Below are 17,940 nucleotides of genomic sequence, written 5' to 3'. Positions count from 1 at the left end.
ATCTATACTTCCTGTTTTGTGCTGCTGCAAGCATGGTGCCTGAGCAGAGTGCCTCAGACTCCAGTTAGACTTCAGCTGATACTTCTGTAAAGATGTTCTGTCTGATATGAGCAAGTGGAGCATCCTTGCTATACCATTTCTTTGTCCTCTTACAAGTGCCTTGCCACCTGGCTGTGACTTGGTTGATAGCACCTGCTGTGTTAACAGTGACTGGTCTGTATTTTATGTCTCAATGATGATTAAAACACAAAGGTAGACGCAGGCAGCAGCATGATATGAAGCTGGCACAGGGAACTGTACCTGCATCAGACGCAGACAGAAAAGTTTTTGTGTCTGTCACCCATGTCCTGTTTTCTGACAGTGGTTGTAGAGAGAGTTGTAGGATGACTTTGCTTTGCCTAGTCTTGCATATTGTATTGCTTTTTCAGATAGGCAGTGTGGAGGTGAACTGGGAGATTACACTGGATATATTGAATCACCAAACTATCCTGGGGACTATCCTGCAAACACTGAGTGCACCTGGAACATTAACCCGCCACCAAAGCGCCGTATTCTGATTGTGGTTCCAGAAATATTTTTACCAATAGAAGATGAGTGTGGAGACTACCTGGTGATGCGAAAAAGCTGTAAGTCTGAAATATCTACTGAGGCATATGGTATCTATCTTGGTGTGCACCACAGGTTTCTCACATGCATTGCTATTTAAATAAATGAAATGTAGCCTGGCTGGCCTCTACTTATGAGTAGAAATTTCTTTAAATGGCAAATTGAGAAATCCTATTTGGTAACATTGCTCCGTAGGTTCAGGTAAAACTATGGTGCAAGGCCATAATGCATCAGTGAACTCTGAGAGAAATACTGTTAGGAAGGGGTGGATGCTTCAAGCTATCTAGATATGAATTATGCTAAGCAATTCTAGCCTGGGTTAGGAAACAGGAGGTGCTTGCTAGTCCCTACAGGTAGCTGGTGTGTGAATAAAAAGCTTCAGTTTCTGGTATAGGCAGATCCCTTAAATAGTAGATTGTGGGCTTTTTTGTTGTTGTTGTTTTTCTTTTAGGAAAAGGGAGAATATTCCTTAACCTTGACCATCCACTAATGGCCTGCCACATTTCAAGTTTTATTAACAACAGAAAGCATTTGTTATGATAGCTTAACCTATTTTCTAATTGTGCATTAGTATGAAGCATTATCAGGTAACTGCCTATTGTGTGTTTTCTTTGAAAGCTTCTTCCAACTCTGTAACCACGTATGAAACCTGTCAAACCTATGAGCGCCCTATAGCTTTCACTTCTAGGTCTAAGAAGTTGTGGATCCAGTTCAAGTCGAATGAAGGAAACAGTGCCAAAGGATTCCAAGTTCCTTATGTAACATATGATGGTAAGTGGATGTGAGCAGCTGAGCCAAGGTGGACTAGTGCAGCTGCAGCAGTGCAGAGTTCCTTGATGGGCTCCTTGACCCTGCAGAGCAGCAGGGTTACCCAGCGCTCTCAGCAGTGTTGCTATGAGACTACTTCCAGTAGCTGTTCTTATTTAAGGCTGGTTTAAGGAATTCTGCTTTGCACTGCAGTCTTAAGTGCCACTGTTTTTCTGGTCTTCCACAGACCTAAACAAAGAGCTGGGATTCTGGGCTCTGACCTGCATATCTGTGCCTTCCCAGTTCTGGATTGCAGTGCACCCCCAGTTAGGAACTGGGCAAAGTCCAAGTGCCTCAGATTTATCATGTTGTTGCTACCATCTGTATTCTAGTACCAGATACTAAAATGTCTGTATTGAAAAGAAACCTGAGGGGCAAGAGTTTCACCCTATCCTTGTCAGAGTCACCAGGAGGGAAACTGGAGCTGGGGCTTTGCACTTCAGCATAAGCGATGTGAAAATGATAATGCACATTTGTGTTCACACTGGATTGATTGTGAAGGACTCATCCTTGCAGACTCATGGTCTGCAGGTTTCATCAACAACGGATAATTAATTTTTTAGGGGGAACCTCTCATTTTGAAGCATTTCAAGTTTTGATTGACCAGCGAGGTTGCCTTTTAAGAAAGTTTCCTCTTACCATTTGGGTGTTTTGTCTTTTTTCCCTTCTTACTGTAAAAGAAAAAAAAGCCAATACCAGGTTGTGTGTACTCACAGATAAGTTTCTGCAATGGAGTTGGTTTGAAGCAGGCTACTTGGTTACAATGTGCGCTACAGTCCTAAGTGCATTATGATTTCTTTTGCTTTTGACAGATTGATGCTGACCAGCTCAGCAGAGTACACTGTTTTCATAGTAAACAGTATTTGTAGTTTATTTACAGAAGAGCATTTGGAATATTTGCTAACTACTAATGTGAGGGTCAAGTAGCACTGGTTCTTTTGGAGGTCAGGCTTACATGTGTAACCAAAGTGAACCTGCTCTCTTGTGTACTTTCCCCATAGAGGATTACCAAGAACTAATAGAAGACATTGTTCGGGATGGCAGACTTTATGCATCTGAAAATCATCAAGAAATACTTAAGGTATATTGCTTCCACTAAACATGCTGGTTTTGATTGAAAATGACACTTTTATGCCGGTGAGTTTGCTTCCTGCCCTGCATCAGGTCTGTTCTTCGGTGCACTAGACACATGCCACTTCAAGGAAGTGGGGTGAATCAGTGGGGTGACCCTTTGCTTGGGAAAGTAAAGGTGGATCAGACTACAAGGGAAACTAAGGTGAAGATATTCCCTTGAGCGTCACATATGATGCGCTGAAGGAAGGAGTGGAACAAACTGAGGGGCATGGGATTTAATCTCTTGGAGAAACACTTGGTACTGCTCCTTGTAGCCTGTAAATTAGTAAAGGCTTTTCCTCCCTGGACAAAACAAAAATAAAAATCTCTTTATGGCTTTCCTTTCTTTGACACTTGATGAGGTGACAGTTGTATGGGCAAGTTCACGAGTGAACCTTTCTTGTGTTGGACATCAGATCCAGTGTTTGTTTGGTTAGTTGGGGTTTGTTTGTTATTTTTTGTTTGTTTACTTTCTTGTTTGCTTGTTGCTGTTGGACGTAACCCTGGTGCTGGTAATAATAAATGTGGAACTCCAGTGACTTTGCTGTGGCTTGAATGTCAGCCTTGCTCCAGTAGTTTCTGAGCCTCAGAAACATTAGTACTCAAAAAATAAAATGCCCATAATACTTTATGAATTAATCAGTCATTAAGATTTGGTAATACCGACCTTAACTCCACTGTGGAATTACTGTAAAATCTGCTTTCCTTTTTCTAGGACAAGAAACTGATAAAAGCACTGTTTGATGTGTTGGCACATCCACAGAACTACTTCAAGTACACAGCCCAAGAGTCAAGAGAGATGTTCCCAAGATCCTTCATTCGGCTGCTGCGCTCAAAAGTTTCCAGATTTTTGAGGCCTTACAAATAGTTGGCACTGTACTTAAAAAAGTAACCAGCCCTGGGCATGCACAGAGGGGCTGTGGTAGGTGGGGCTGCTTTCTGTGTTTTACACACTGACAGAGAAACTCCAGCGACGCTTGCCAGCTCCCTTCTTGGCAGAGTTTGGCTTTCTCAGCTAATATAAATATTTTGTTGAACAGAATTTTGATTCCTTTCCAGATAATACCTTTTGGGTACCAAGGATGCTTCATGGGTCTCTGAATTAGAGACTGTCCATCATTTCTCTAACTAAATGGTGCCAAGCAGAAGTTTGTAGAGCTCTGCCCTATTGCTTCATCAGTAACTCTAAAAGCTAATGTGGACAGACAGTCTAAGTAGTGTGGTTTGGGATGAACTCCTGGGCTGCCATTAATGCATGTTACCTCAACAAAGTTGTGTTCATGTTTGGTCTTGCTGAAAGTGAGAACAAGATCGATGTCTCTCTTAATTTTTGCTACAAAGGAGATTCAGAGCTAAGATTGGAATAGACTTAGTCCAAACCAGTGAGTCCAAGAATTGCACAAGGTATAATTTTTCTCTGAACTATATATTGTATGAGGCAAATGGAGGGATAATCAAAGGGTTGAATATTAGCTTGAATGCACTGGGTCTGGATAAAACTGTGTTCATGCTGATGGTCTATTGGTTTAAACAGAGTGATACCAGAATAAAACCAGGGCACCAAAGTAATGGAAAATAGACCCTGACCTGCTGGACACTTCCATTTTGGGCTGGCTGCAGATGTTACAGCAGAACAGATTTTTTGCTAAATCCCAATGCTCTCCTTGTGCATAGGCCTGGGACAACAAGAGGCATTGGCTTTTCCAAGTAGTATAAAAATCTGTCCTCTGAGCACCTGCAGGTGAACACATAAGCGCCATTTTAGATGCAGGTTTTGAATTGGTTATGCTTTTGTACATCACTGTTTAAACTTGTATAAGGTTCTTATATAAGTCTAAATCCTTATATTCCTTATGTTGTCTGGGCACCTTGCAATGACCTTATAGAGCAGAGAAGGATTGCTTTCCTTGTCTTGCTGGAGAGAAGTAGCTGTACAAAGGTATTCCTCAGCCAGACTGTGGCCACAAAGTGATCTACGGCAAAATGCTGTTCAAGATTCCCAAGCTCTGTGTCCTTTTCCTCAGGTTGTGTCTTATGTGACAGAAGGCTATACCGAAAGGGCCCATAGAGAGAGCTACATTGATCAAAATATTGTCTCAGTGCTTTTCTGTCCACACTTCCATTACATCACTGTTCTCTGGCCATGCAAACCATTTCCCTGGTGTAATGTACCTTCTGGGCCTTCTATCTTGAAAGCAGATGGCTGCAATCCTGCTTATTTGGAAATGGACTTATGACTTCTTCCTTTTAGTCACTGGCAGGGCCAGTAGGTACCAAACTTCCTCTCTGTGCCCCCTTAGGAAAGGTACTGAAATTTCACAGTGTAGCCAGGACAAATGCTCCCTTTCAGATCTCCCTGGGTTTCATTGCATTAGTATGTGGTGTTTAACTGTTTTACGTGAATAATACTCTGCCCGCATTGCGACAGATGAAATCCTCATCAAGAGCCAGGGTCTGAATCTCTTCCCTATAATGTTTGGAGCAAATGAATACTACCACATGCAGCCTTGCTGAACTACTGTGGCATGTGTGGCAGTGCAACCTGTGACGTGGTAAGGACACGTTTTAATCGTGCTGTGATGGGAAGGGGCAGTGGCCAGAGGCTACAGCTAGGGAGCAGAGCTCCTCAGGATGGGGTTCATGCGATGCTGTGTTTCTTTTGCTACTGCCCTGAAAGAATTGCCATGCTGTGGGTGGAGAAGGGAAATGTCTTGTGTTTCTGCCAAGAGGGTGAGCTGTGTCCTAGCTGGCTGTTTTGAGGCTCCTGCTCCAGCTCAAGAGCTGCTTGTGGGTTTGTGTGACACGGTTGTGAGCGCCCATTCCAGTGGTAGGGCTGCCAAGCCTGTAGTAGAGGGGGGCAAATGGCTTGGGCAGAAGAAGGGAGGCAGGGGTTCAACTAGTAGAACAGAAGGGAAGGAACCCAAGTCCTTGTGTGTTCCTGCCTGGTGTGTTTCATCCTGGACAAGGTCCCTTCTGCCATCATGGGGAGGACAGGGGTTATCTAAAAGAAGGCATGGGGCAGTGTGATTGGTGAGAGAAATGGCTAAGGGATGTTGAAAGAAGAGGAATGGTGTTGAGAAAAGCTTGCTACGTCTGTGGAGAAGTGTATTGTGGTGGTGAGATCTCAGGAAGGTATTTCAAGATAGTTTCCCTCTGGCTGAGCAGCTCCTACCTCTCTGCTCTTTGTGGCTTCTAGTGCTAGACGCAGTGTGTCAGTGAATTGCAATGACCCACCAACTATCTCTATGTGGCAGTGGAGCACTTTGAAATGGTGAGAAGCTGCATTTCTGCTCTGAGTGTATGGCTTCTGCTAGTGGGGGGCACTGGGAGGAGAGGACCGTGGTGTGCCAGCTTCTGGGCCAAGCCCAGCAGAGTGGCTTTGCTGTGGTCTGTGTGCTCTCTGCCCAGGGAAGCAAGCCAGTTATTGCTGTGTTCCCCCCCAAGAAGGCTACAGATCTGAACACTTCTGTTTTATGTTGCTGAATGACACACACAAATCAGAGTGATTGGTTTCAACAAGGGTTCAAGAAAACAAAAGCTGTGAAACATCCATTTAGTTTTAATTTCTGAAATTGGGCTTTCTTGCTTTGTGCACGAGTTACTGACTTGAACTCCACGTTTGTTGCACCACACCTCATCTTGTAGTCACACTGTTCCAGCTCTGCCCAGCTGCTCTGGGACCAGCGCCTTGCCTTCAGTCTGTACAGTGGGTCTCAGTGTTGCGTCTCCATTCCCCCTTTGCGCACAGGACATTTTCATTGTCTGTGTCTAAGTGTGGTGTACAGTTTAAGGCTGAGGAGAAAAACCTGCTCTTTCTTGAAGAATCCTTGCTCCACAGCCCTGTTTGTTTTCTATATAGAAAGTAAATGATTCAGAAGTGCTTCTCTTCCCTTGATCTAACATTATGAGTCAAAATTTCCCCTTTTACTGTTGAACCTGTGTGTGCAGTAAAATGTGAAGAGGGGATTTTTGCCATCTTAAATGTTGGGAGAAGTGATAACTCTTGCAGAATGCTGTAAGTAACTTCATAGCGATGTATCTTCATAGCGATGGTAGTGGCTCTGTAGAAATTTTAATTTCTACTTTCTGTGTGGTTGTAGACTGACATTTTTTGGCAACAAATGATTCAAAAAATGTTTAACCTTATAAAACCAGATTTAACTTTTGAAATAAGAATTAGTGTTAACTGGGTAACTTAATGTTACCTACCTGAGATGAGCATAAGGATCTTTTTTCATAATGTAAATTAATGTAAAATGTTTCAGACTGTTACTTTTAATAACAGAAATAAACCAATGAATTTTTAGTTGCATGAAAACCTTGAGTAATATTTTTAATTGTCTTTGCTGTCCTAAATAATAGTTTTGTGTCAAAATGAATGGTTGTGCAGCAAGTTATTGCACATCAGACAGACTATCCTGGGAGCATCTGCTTACTGTTTCGTGTAATATGTTATTAGCCTGCACCTATACCCATAAAGATACAGTTCTTTGTATGTTTAGTGGTGCACATGTTTCTGGTTAGTGTAATACTAGAATTATCCTGGTACCAGTTCTAATAATTATGTTTGATATTTCTCCTGTATGATGAGCTGGACCCAAGTGGCCTGTTGTAACCAGCTCTACGGAGGCACAATAAACTACACAGAGTAACTCCAAAGTCTTCTATTAGTTGGTATATTAATCTGATCTTTTCCTAAAAAAAATTGACAAAACAAAGACCCTCCCAACCCCCCTTGGTTAAACTTACAAATAATAATGAAACCGAACCAAACCAGGGTGAAAAGCTGTGGTAGGACACAAACTCCCAGAATATTTTTAAGATTACACCTCAGTTTCATCAGAGCTTTTCATTAAATCCACCGATTTAATTTCTCAGAATTAAAAAAGTCACAGGAAATTATAAATTCATTGCTCTACAATAATTTTTAATAGTTTTTCTACATTTGTTTCTGTGCTTTACATTGAGATTATGAATTGTAGTCAATCTACCAAAGCTTTATAAAAATGATCAGGATTTTTTCTCCTTAATCTATTCAGATATTTGTTTGACCTTTAGCTTCCATTGGTCACAGTGACAAGGACTGATTTGCATTAAACTGAATATAGCCATCCGGGTTCGTTTGGGGGCACTTTTGGAAGATACAACTGTATAATTTAGCTGTTAGCTGTAGAAAGCTGACATTGGTTTATATGTAAAAGACAGCAAAGTAAATGACATACAGAAATATAGGGGTCATAGAAAAGCATGATGATTACAGGCTAATCACAGCAGAAAACTCTGTTACTCAGATATTCTTCCTGACATTGTAAGTACTGCCACCTGCTAGATTGCAGTGATGGACACATGAATGCTCATATACCCTCCAGGACAGGGGATGTCAATGTGAAATGTCTTGTGAACTCCCAGAGCAGTGGGAGCCGAAATGCTGATTTAGGACCTTTGGGTGTTTACATAACAGAAATAAGTACAGGATATCAAGAGCAAGACTTACTTAAATCCAAGGAACTGGAAGAGGGCTGATGTGGGTAAGCAGGAAGGAATGCTATTACAATAATCCTTGGTAACAGAATGCAAGGATAGTGGCCTGCAAATATTTCTGAATTAAATAAACTTACATGCTAATGCTTTTTCTATCATGCATATAGATGACATCCTGTAAATGCATTAGGTGCTGAAGGTAAAACCTGACACAACTAAAACATACTTCTTATCTTCCTTTTAATTCTGTTCCATTTAAACTGTGTGGAAGGCTTCTGCTGGAGGAGCAAGCAAGTACTTCTTAAAGAACTTAAACCGAATTTAGGGCTGGTACAAGTAGGTGTGTTTCTATGCATCCCTGAAACCAACCTGTCCTACAACACAGCTTGTTACTGCCCATTTAGTTTGAACAATACTCTTGCTCGTAGGCACGTTTTCACTCTCTGTTCTGGAGCTCTGCTTTCCACAACATAAATTCTGCTGTCACTGTAGAACATCACTGTGAGCAGTGATGCAGATATAGCATCTGTGGGAAAACCGGAAGGAGTTAGAGTATTCAAGGGACAGATTCTACTCCCAAAAGGTCAGTTCATCTAGTTTCTGTCCAAGTCAGTGCAAATTACGTGTGACTTTCTGCATGTTGCTTTTTTAAACTATTTTATTAAACCACTTTAAGTGTAGGAAAAAAAATAGAAAAATCTTTGTTTAAATGTTAGTGCAGCTTTGTTCCTATTAAACAAATTTGGAAGAGTAATAATGTTTCCTGAAGTCTGTGAAGTATAGCCCGTTCAGCACACAGTAAAAGAAATAGGTCAGAAAAGGTGAACTTGAAACCTTTTTTTCCATATTGAACATGTCTCTAAATTTGAAATTGATTCAGGAAACACCCTCACACTGACTTGATCCAATGCAATCAAAACCTTTTTTCACTGGGAAGTTTATTCAGTAGGCAGTGTAGGCTTTCAAATCTGGATATTAATCATGTGCCATGAAGTTTCCTATCTGTGATGACTATGGGATCAGGAAATAAAGGGTTCATAGTTTTAGGAACAGAAAAAGATGCATGGTAGCTGAAATATTCTGAAGTGGTCACTTGAGGTGCAATTTGTTATTTAATAGTTCAACTGTTCATGTTATACCAAGAGCACTACAAACATCCATGAAGCACTTAAGTACAGAGCAAGTTTATGCTTGACTAGCTTTGGAGAAAGCTTTGTCATTTTTGCCCAAATCTAATATAGCAGTGGTAGCATGAATATGTTGTTTGTGCATTCTTTCCTGCTTGCTGTGCTAGAAGAAATGGAACAAAATAATACTAAGCAAGGAGCCTTGATGCGAGTTGGACGGAGAATCTCTATCTGGAAATAAGTTCAGGAGATGGAGAGGTGTAGAGGTATGTTAAATACACATATGTATGTATGTGTGTATGCTCTGGATTTGGAGCCAAGTTGCAAGTCACCGTGGCAGCCTCTGTCTTGCACCCTCTCTGTGATCAGGCCCTGTAGCTACATGTGTCCCATCACCAGTTAAAAGCGCTGTTGTAAAATGACAGCTCTGCTGGCTTCTGGAGGTGCTACCTGAGGTAAACCCCAGGCATGGATAGCCGCTTAAGGCAGGAGAGATCGTGATGTTTCTGGGTTTTAATGTGGAAATTAAGAAAGCACTCCAGAAAACTGAGAGTTCAGCATCTCTGTGTCCAGCAGACAGTCCTGCCTGTGACACAGCCCTGCTCGTGAATTTGGGCGGCCCCCAGTCTGCTGTTCCTGATGTAGTGCTGCTGTGAGGGGCTGTGTGGAAAAGCTGAGAAAGAAACAGCAGCTATTAAGAAACAGGACTGGCAGAAAAGTGCTCAGGGGGCCTGCCTGGCTTACATAGCATAACTGTCACGCCCTGGCTCCCGTAGGTGCTAATTCTCTCAGCAAACTTACGAAAATAAAACCCTGAAAAGGCTCATCCATGCTGAGAACAGCAACTCCATTCAGTGGAAGAAGGAAGCTTTGCTCTAGGAACTGAACACTCAACACTGCAGGCATTGCTGTCTTCCTCGGCTAGTCCAGAAAGTCCCTGAAGCCACTGCCTGTGCTGTGAAGTTGATGCAGCAGTGTTGAAATAAGCACATTACAAATACCTGTCCCAGCTGTGCATAGGACATATGTCCGATTTGACCATTTGCTCTTGGAGTGGGTAACAAAGGCCCATAGCAGTCTGCCCCAGAAGGTTGTGTTTCGGCATGCAGTAATGGAGAAGTAAAATTTGATGCAGAAGATGCTGTGGCTCAGGGATGCTGTGGGCACATGCTCTGGCACACCTTCATGTAAAATGCCAGAACCTTGTCCCTCCCTGATACCTCTCAGGATCCCTTGTCTGGCATATTGCGGAGAGGCTCAAATAAGGAGATTTTGGAGGCATAGGTTGTGGTGGCTTACATGTTCCTGGGGGTGTCGGTAGAGCGCATCAACCTGTGTTACCTGCCCTGTTCGTACTGGCTGTGCCACAGGGCTCGGGGCTGTGCCAAGGCAGCGGGGCAGCATCGGCAGGGCTCCCCACAAGAGGGCAGCATGTGGCCCTAAGAAATAAAAAAGCCCTATTAAAACCGGTGCTGACAACAGCCACCGGTTTTGGGTTAGGTCTTAAGTAGCAGCAGGCCTAAAACAGTCGGCTGAAACTTGGGAGCTTCGTTAACTCCATGGTTCATGGTGTGCTTCTGTCTTCCTGCCCAGACATGTGAATGTAGCCAGGAAGATCATCTTGCTGTCTTTGGTGGGATCCGAAGGAGTATTTCCCCGTCCACTTGCAGCTCTCTGCAGGACACATGTGCCAAGGAGGGAAATGTTCTTGTGGGTAGCTGTAACAGAAGCTCCAGGCAGCTTTCCTAAGAGCATTGGTACCATTAGCCAAAGTACACAACTCAGATTATTTTTTTTGTTTAGCAGCTCTTGGTTGTAACCACTGCCTCTGATCAACCTTTTCCAAATTACAAGCAAGGAAATGTGCCAGCTGCCAGATGTTGATTTCCAGGCAGACTAACCCTCAAAGGAAGCTGGAGGAAATGGGCTGTGAATGTCTAAATTCAGTTGCTGTTGTTTACTTCTAAGAAGAGTTATTGATTCTGGCACTCTGCCTGACCCCATCCCTCTCATGACTCAGTTCTAAGAGATGTCAATAATGGACTCTGAACATTTGTCTTTGGAAATAAAATCGTGTGTATAATCAGCTACTGATTTCCTCCCTCCTTTCAGGGGAGGATGCTCCGCTCGATCACAGCTTGGCTCCTATCACTGGTTGGACAGATGATCTTGCTGTAAATTATACCCAAGGTAGGGCAGAAACACCTCAAAGCACCAGTTATCAATAGCACTGTGTGTCTCGTCCTTCATAGCCACAGTGCACATGCTCCCGCTCTCCTGGGGCAGCTGGCTTCCTTTTCAGACATAGCGTGAGCTAAAGTATCTTTCAGTTGACTAGACTTGAAGGTGGAGATGTTTAACCAAACCACAACACGGCAAACACAACCCCTGTGTTAGGAGAGTTACATTGAAGTACTGTTGATGATTCTGTGTGTTAGCAAATATTAGCACTGAGGATCCAGTAACATGGCTCACTAAATCTCACCCGGTATGAGTTGCTGCAGTTTTGTATGTGCTGTGTGGAGGGAGATGCAATGGTAGCTCACTTATACTTGCAGCACTTGAGAGTGTTGGAGTCTTGGCTTCATAAAATAAGCATAAGAGCTCCATGGAGGTGGGAGATCCTGTGTTTGACTAACACTGTGGTGACCTCCTCTCTAATGTTGGGGTAAATTATATTTTTATCTTAAATGGAAGCTGTAAAATAGCTGAGGCTCAGATTTTGATTTAAAGTCCCCAAAATAAAGATATTTAGATATATTTGATGAACTCAGGATTTGAATGCTTTGAGCTCCAGAATTTTATATATATTAACTTAAAGCATTTGAATTGTAAGTTCTTTGAACATTGGCTTGTTGGGAAACCAGAGCAATTCCAGGCTTGATAAAGAACCCTTACAAAGCAGCCCACCCCCTCTTTCTCTCCTCTGAGAGAGGGGTGCAAAGCTCAGACCTGAGCTCTGTAAGAAGGTGGAAATATCTGTAAATGAAATCCCTCTGTGAATACTCCTTCAGCTGACAGAGGCAGAAGAGGTTCACAGTCGGTCTTTGGAAAAGTATGGTAAGAATGTTGTTCTGTGGTGAATCCCACATTGGCATGGGTTGAAGCAAGCACCTGTTCTCAGGCCTTTTGCAGAAGAGCTGGGGAATTCCAGTTCTGTTTAACTCACTCGCTTATTTCATCACTGGAGCTCCTCTGCCATCTTTGTCATCATCACCTGGTAAACTGGGTATGCCGTGTATGTAAACTGAAACCTTTCAAAAGGCAACACTGCTTCAGCACAACCTGTGCTAGTCCTGTTTCAGAAACAAAGCAATCCTTCAACCCTTCTTCTTATTTATATATTTTTTTTTCCTCAGTTTCAAATTATGTTTTGAGATTCGTGTTCTCTGGAAGGTAAATTCCACAGAGCTTGCCTAAGGAGTTTCCCCTCCCTCTCCCAGAGTACTGCTATTTAGGAATCATACCACTCCAAAGCATCTGGAATGCCTTTGCAGCAGATTGAGACTTGTGCAGAGGAAAGATCTTCAGCTAGAGAGCAAGAGAAAGCTTAGAGCTGTTAAAAGGTTTGTGGAACTCCTTTCAGGACCAAGAGTTACCCCCTGCCACAGGGGGCTTTCAAATACCTGTGCTTCGCTGACCCTGGATGCTTCAGTATTTATCCTGGAGCCGGTGTGCATTTCATAATGATGAAGACACGCGGAGCACAGCCCTGGACATAACCACCTTGGCTAACAGAGAATGAGGCACTTTTTATATCCCAGTGGGAAATTAATGTGATGTGACCTTTTCTTGGCCCATTATGGGCACCTGCCCATGGCACCAGATGTTTCTGAGGATAATGTATTGGGGGGGAAATGACAGCCTGTTGCTCCCTTAAACCTTCTTGCTGCCAAGTTAGAATCAGGTTAGTAAACTGCTTCCATGAGTGTAGCCAGGTGCGGATGTCATCCTGGGTATCACGTATCTCAGCTGCATCTCCACTAATGTTCAAGGTGTTGATTCAAGCAGGAATTTGGCCAGCTGCCTCATAATTAATTAGCCACACAGATCTAAAAGCAACCACAGATCTCCTGAGTTTCCCAGGGTGGTGTATACATTACATTGAAAAGGCTTTGCTTCATACTGCTGCCCTAAGAAATATCCCATGCAATGTTGTGTGCATACTGATGTTTTGTGTAGTAAGAAGTGTCTTGTTGCCATGCTGGGAAGGAAGAGTTTTGCCCAGAGAGCCATTTGCTTGCAGTCCTTATTCAGCAAAGTATTTAAGCAGGTACTTCAGTGCATTGGTGGATATTGTTGGATTGTTATATTGGAGTATTTAGACTAAGAATGGACTCCTTTGTGTCCAAACAATGGTGAAAAATAGCTCTCTGCTAGCACAACTGGGGCTCTGTAGTGGGTGCTGTGCAGAGCCTTTGTCCCTTATGCTGAAGAAAGTGAGAAAATTGCTGACCAGGCAAAGCAAATATGTGGGGTGTGAAACCAATGGCATATCTCTGCTGGAGCAAATTTGGTGCTGTTCCTGCTCTTGCAATGCCACTTTATCGATGTCTTGGATACTCTCCTTTTTAGGCGTCATTAGTCCAGTGGCTAGCGCCAAAGCATCTCATGGCACCCTTAATGTGGTGAGTCCATAACTGCTTTGTCAGGGATGGCTGTGAACTACCTCAAGCGGCCAACAGGAAAGCAAAGTTGTGCAGCAGCCTGGTGGGCTAACTTCTCCAGCTAAAGCTTGTGCAGTAGCAGCTCTCCACTTCTCTTTGCTACTCCCATCTGGGTATGCCTCACGAGGATGAAAGTAACGTGCTATTCAGCCCAGCGTGCTCTGTCGCTGCTGCTGAAGCTCTGGTTTTTACAGTTTGTTGACAAGCTCTACTGAGCTGGGTCCGTGAAGAGACTGAATGTAGCTATTACACAGCATCTTTCATCAGCTAGGATGAGCCGGGCCTCCCAACCGCATTGCACGACTGTAAATGTGATCTTTCCCAGTGCGGAACCCAGCTGCGAGGCTTTGTCTCCAGGGTCTCCCTGCCCTCGCCTACCTCTCAGAGCCAGCATCTCATGCCACCACCCCGTGCCTTTCGGGGAGCAGCAACAGGCTCTCTTGTTAGCCGTTCCCGGGGGACTGCCGTAGGACTGATGTGAAGAAGAGCAGCGCCCTCTTCCTCCTGCCGTTAGAAGCTCGGGTTGTCTTGAGCAGCAGCATTCGTGCGTGCCCGGCTCCGCTGCTCTTTGGTCTGTGGGTGTCAGGCTTCCGGCAAGGTTGAAAAGGAGTGAGAAAATCCGTCTTTGTGTAGTGTGGAATGACTCGTGTTGCTTTAGCCTTAACAAGATCCCTTCTGTATCTTTAATGATCTCAGTGTAAAATTTACGGCATGGAATGCCCCAGCAGCAAGAGGAAGCCTTCAGCACACAAACTGCCCTTTGCAGGACAGGAGGGGAAGTGAAATCCCCCGAGGTTTGGGAAGTCTGAATGATGTAGTTATGGTTGGCACTTCGAATGTATGTGCAGCTTATGTCAAAATAAGTATTGGCAGTTCAACTCTAGCAACATGCAGGAGGGTGAGAACTAGCATTAATGTATTAACGTTTCTTAGAATTAATCATTATGAAATCTTATGCTGGAATAATCTTCCTATTGCACAAAATAAACAGAGGTTAGTGTGGATACATACTTGGGAGAAATGTCACCTGCCCTCTATGTACACCATTTTCTGCCCACCTGCCCAGGTAGTGCTCCTGAAGAAAGCCATGAAGGGAGTATTTTGGGAGAGAAAGAGATGTGAATCTGTCCTTTTGTTTGAGAGGAAAGTTCCCCGGTGTCGTCAGCTCCATGAATAGCTCTGAAAGACCGGGTGGCCATGTCTGTGCTCGTGGGTGCAGCAGCAACTTCTGAGTTGTGCATGGGTCTTGTCTTGGAGGAAGCCAGCTGGTGAGCAATGCTGGGGGCAGTCAGCCTGGTTTTCCCCCACCTGCGAGCAGGACAGCTCAGTGCACAGCAGCCACTGTCAAATCCATCAAGGGCTGATCCTGACGGTTCTATGACGTGGAGGTCAGGGGAGGCCAGGCTTTCTGTCCCCCATGCCAGCCCCCGTGTGTATTCTCTTATCCCTTCCCCAGTTCTTGGCAAGTCGCCTGGCAGCTTTTCCCTTGCCCCTTGGCAACCTGTCCCAGATCCCTTGCCAGCACATGGAGCCAGCAAGTTCTTCACTGGCTCACGTGGGACTGCAAGGGGCTCAGCCCGTTTTCCCAATGCAACACAGTTACCAGCATGGCTTGCCAGGTCCAGAAGCAGGACTGTTGTTACACACTCCACCAGCCACAAGTAGCTCCTACCCAGCAGTCGGCTGCCAACTGAAATATGCCGTAGAAGATGCTAGGAAGTGAACCACGTTTCCTTGGCCAACTCATCCTATACTTTTATTTTGTTTTTAGAAGTGTGTTTCAGCCATTTCAAAACAGGAAAAATAAAGGTGAGGCATCCCTTATAAGACTTGTCATTTTAATCTCTTGGTTTGACACATGCACTTTTTGTGTTCCTGAAACTACTGTTCTTCTGTTGTCTCTGTATATGAAGAGAACTCAACAGAGAAATGCAATTCAGTCTCCTTTCAAAGCTGCACTATGTCAATTCCTCACCTAGCATCACCAGTGCCCCCCACGCCGTGCCTGCTGCCACCAGCTCCTGCACTCCAGAGGACGTGGAGGTAATTAGGGAGAGCTGCCCCGGGAATGGTTGTCTCCTGAAGCACGTGTGATGGGGCTGTATCCCAGACCAGGAGGTCCTTCCTCTGGGCAGCACAGACAGGGGGTGCAGAGTTACTATACAAAACGGGCCGCTTCTCTCAGGAATCTCAACCTGATTCTGCCTTTGTATATTCTAGGATGTCTCCAGCTCTATCCATAGTCTTTGTCTTGCTACAAATGATGATAAGGGAGCTCACTAAATCCTTCTGTATTTTTGTATACAACCTTTTTAGAAAAGATTCTTTTCTAGTCTCCAAAGCACTCCCATTGCCCGAGTATGCTAGAGCTGACCCTTGCGTATCCCACACTGATGGACACAGTAACTTACTTTTCTACAATCATTATGGTCTTGTTTCCTTGAGCTCTTCACAGTCTTCCCTCTGGAAACTGGCTCTGAAGTTTTCTGTTTGTGCTGGGATGAACTATTCTTTCTGGGTCTCTTGCCTGCTGCTGCTTCTATTAAATTATACCTCTCTGTCCTTTCTTCTGTTTCCTGGCGCATCTCTGCTTCTCCTCATGGACCAGCAGCCGCTAACAGATCACTTCTTTTTAAGGAAAGATGAGAAATCAGAGAGAAGGAAAAATAAACAGCACAGACCCACTTCCTGCTTTGCTGCTGCTTTCCTTTCATTGAGAGAAGAGGTGACACAGGGTGTGAATGAAGTGCCACAGCTCTTTCTGACATCAGCCGTGATGCTCTGCTGTTCAGAGAGCTGCGTGTGCTGCTCTGGAGTCAGGACGGAGCAGGGAAGGTGGTTCTGGCCCTTGGGATTTTCCAGAGTGAGGGACAGTGCTCATGCTCAGGCCTGGCCCAGTCAGCGGGTGGGAGTTCGTCTGAAATGTGTCCCTGCCGAGACAGGGAGCAATGTCCTGACAGGTCTGCTGCATGTGAGCGACTGTCCCAGACATCAACCACAGGGTTTGCAGCAGCCAAACTGAGCCCCTGTTCCAGCGTGGATCCTGAGGAATGTGTGCAGGTGATCTACTGCTCCTCCCCGCTCCCCTCTTTCCCAGGATTAAAAATGAAGATGGGAATTAGGGCCTTTATCTCACTCATTACCCTTGTGCACTGGGCAGGTTTTCTGTTCTGGTGGTGCATTTATACCATACAGCAGCAGTGAAATTGTACGGCTCAGACAAAATGCTCATTTGCTGAGTTATAAAGGCAGGCTGCAGCCTTGGAGCTCAAATGAGAGGGGGCATTTTCATGCTTCCCCTGCTCTTGCAGCTTTACCCTTCTTGCTGTAAGCCAGCGCTGACTGGGCATTTGCTAGTATTTCAGGCAGAGCGCTGCTGCTCCACAGAGCTTTTGCATTAAAAATGGTCTCCTGGTTTCTGTGGCAGTCCTGCTGCTTTCTTCTGGCCCCCCTTGCCGTTGGGAGCATGATGATGTGGTCGTATGTCTTTATTAGTCAGCTGGGGAAGTGCCAAGTAGCTCCCAAGGTGAAAAATAAGGTTCTTTTATCCTCCCAGGCATGTTTGCTTGTACAGGAACAATGCTCCTGTCGTGTAATGAGCCAAGTCAGCATGGGGAGAAAAATATTATATCCCCTTTCAGACTGTCAGCCCTATTATCCTTCTGCACACTGACATGCTCGCTCAGCTCAGGCTGCCTCATGCGTAGTGGCCTTTATGTGAGGCTGTGAAATAATGGGTTTGGGGTTTACTGTATTCTGCATTCTGATCTTTCATTTCCCCCCCCTCCTCTCCCAGGACGCATGAGGGGTTGCTGAACATGTGCAGTTGGGCCGTGGCTCCAGAACTCAGGTGTACAAGTTTACCCACAGTTGCTGCCCTGGCATCACCACAGCAGCTGGCACCAGCCTTGCTCAGTGTCAGCGCTGCACCATGTGAGGAGCCGGGGCTGCATGTGGGGTGCAAGTGGTGCAGGCGCTGCTGCCAGTGACCCTCCTGCAAAGGAGCTGCAGCTCCTCCTGAGGGTTAGGAGTGTCCTGGAAGTCAGGCTTGGCATAAATCCTGGGCAGAGCTCTGCTTTTCTTATGCTTTACCTTGTGCATCAAGGGTTTCTGTTAGTTCAACAAGAACCACAGCCGTG

At 44.6% G+C, this 17,940-nt stretch overlaps 1 protein-coding gene across 3 annotated transcripts in view; it reads left to right on the top strand.

Annotated features, from left to right (window-relative positions):
- The window catches only part of SCUBE2 (signal peptide, CUB domain and EGF like domain containing 2), a 39,836-nt gene extending 36,271 nt beyond the window's left edge, over positions 1–3,565 (top strand). For all 3 annotated transcript variants that reach the window (XM_061342493.1, XM_061342494.1, XM_061342495.1), the window contains 4 exons: positions 429–626; positions 1,225–1,377; positions 2,415–2,494; positions 3,242–3,565. In XM_061342493.1, the coding sequence (XP_061198477.1) occupies positions 429–626; positions 1,225–1,377; positions 2,415–2,494; positions 3,242–3,394 (584 nt within the window). In that variant the 3' untranslated portion in view covers positions 3,395–3,565. The remainder of the gene's footprint in view (positions 1–428; positions 627–1,224; positions 1,378–2,414; positions 2,495–3,241) is intronic.
- The last annotated feature ends 14,375 nt before the right edge of the window (positions 3,566–17,940 follow it).

Source organism: Neopsephotus bourkii, unplaced genomic scaffold, assembly GCF_033783945.1.
Source record: "Neopsephotus bourkii isolate Nb327-2 ecotype Australia unplaced genomic scaffold, CSIRO-AGI_Nbou_v1 NB_1792, whole genome shotgun sequence".
Lineage (NCBI taxonomy): Eukaryota > Metazoa > Chordata > Aves > Psittaciformes > Psittacidae > Neopsephotus > Neopsephotus bourkii.
The sequence above is the reverse complement of the archived record's forward strand: the minus strand, read 5'-3'. Positions and strand labels throughout refer to the sequence as shown.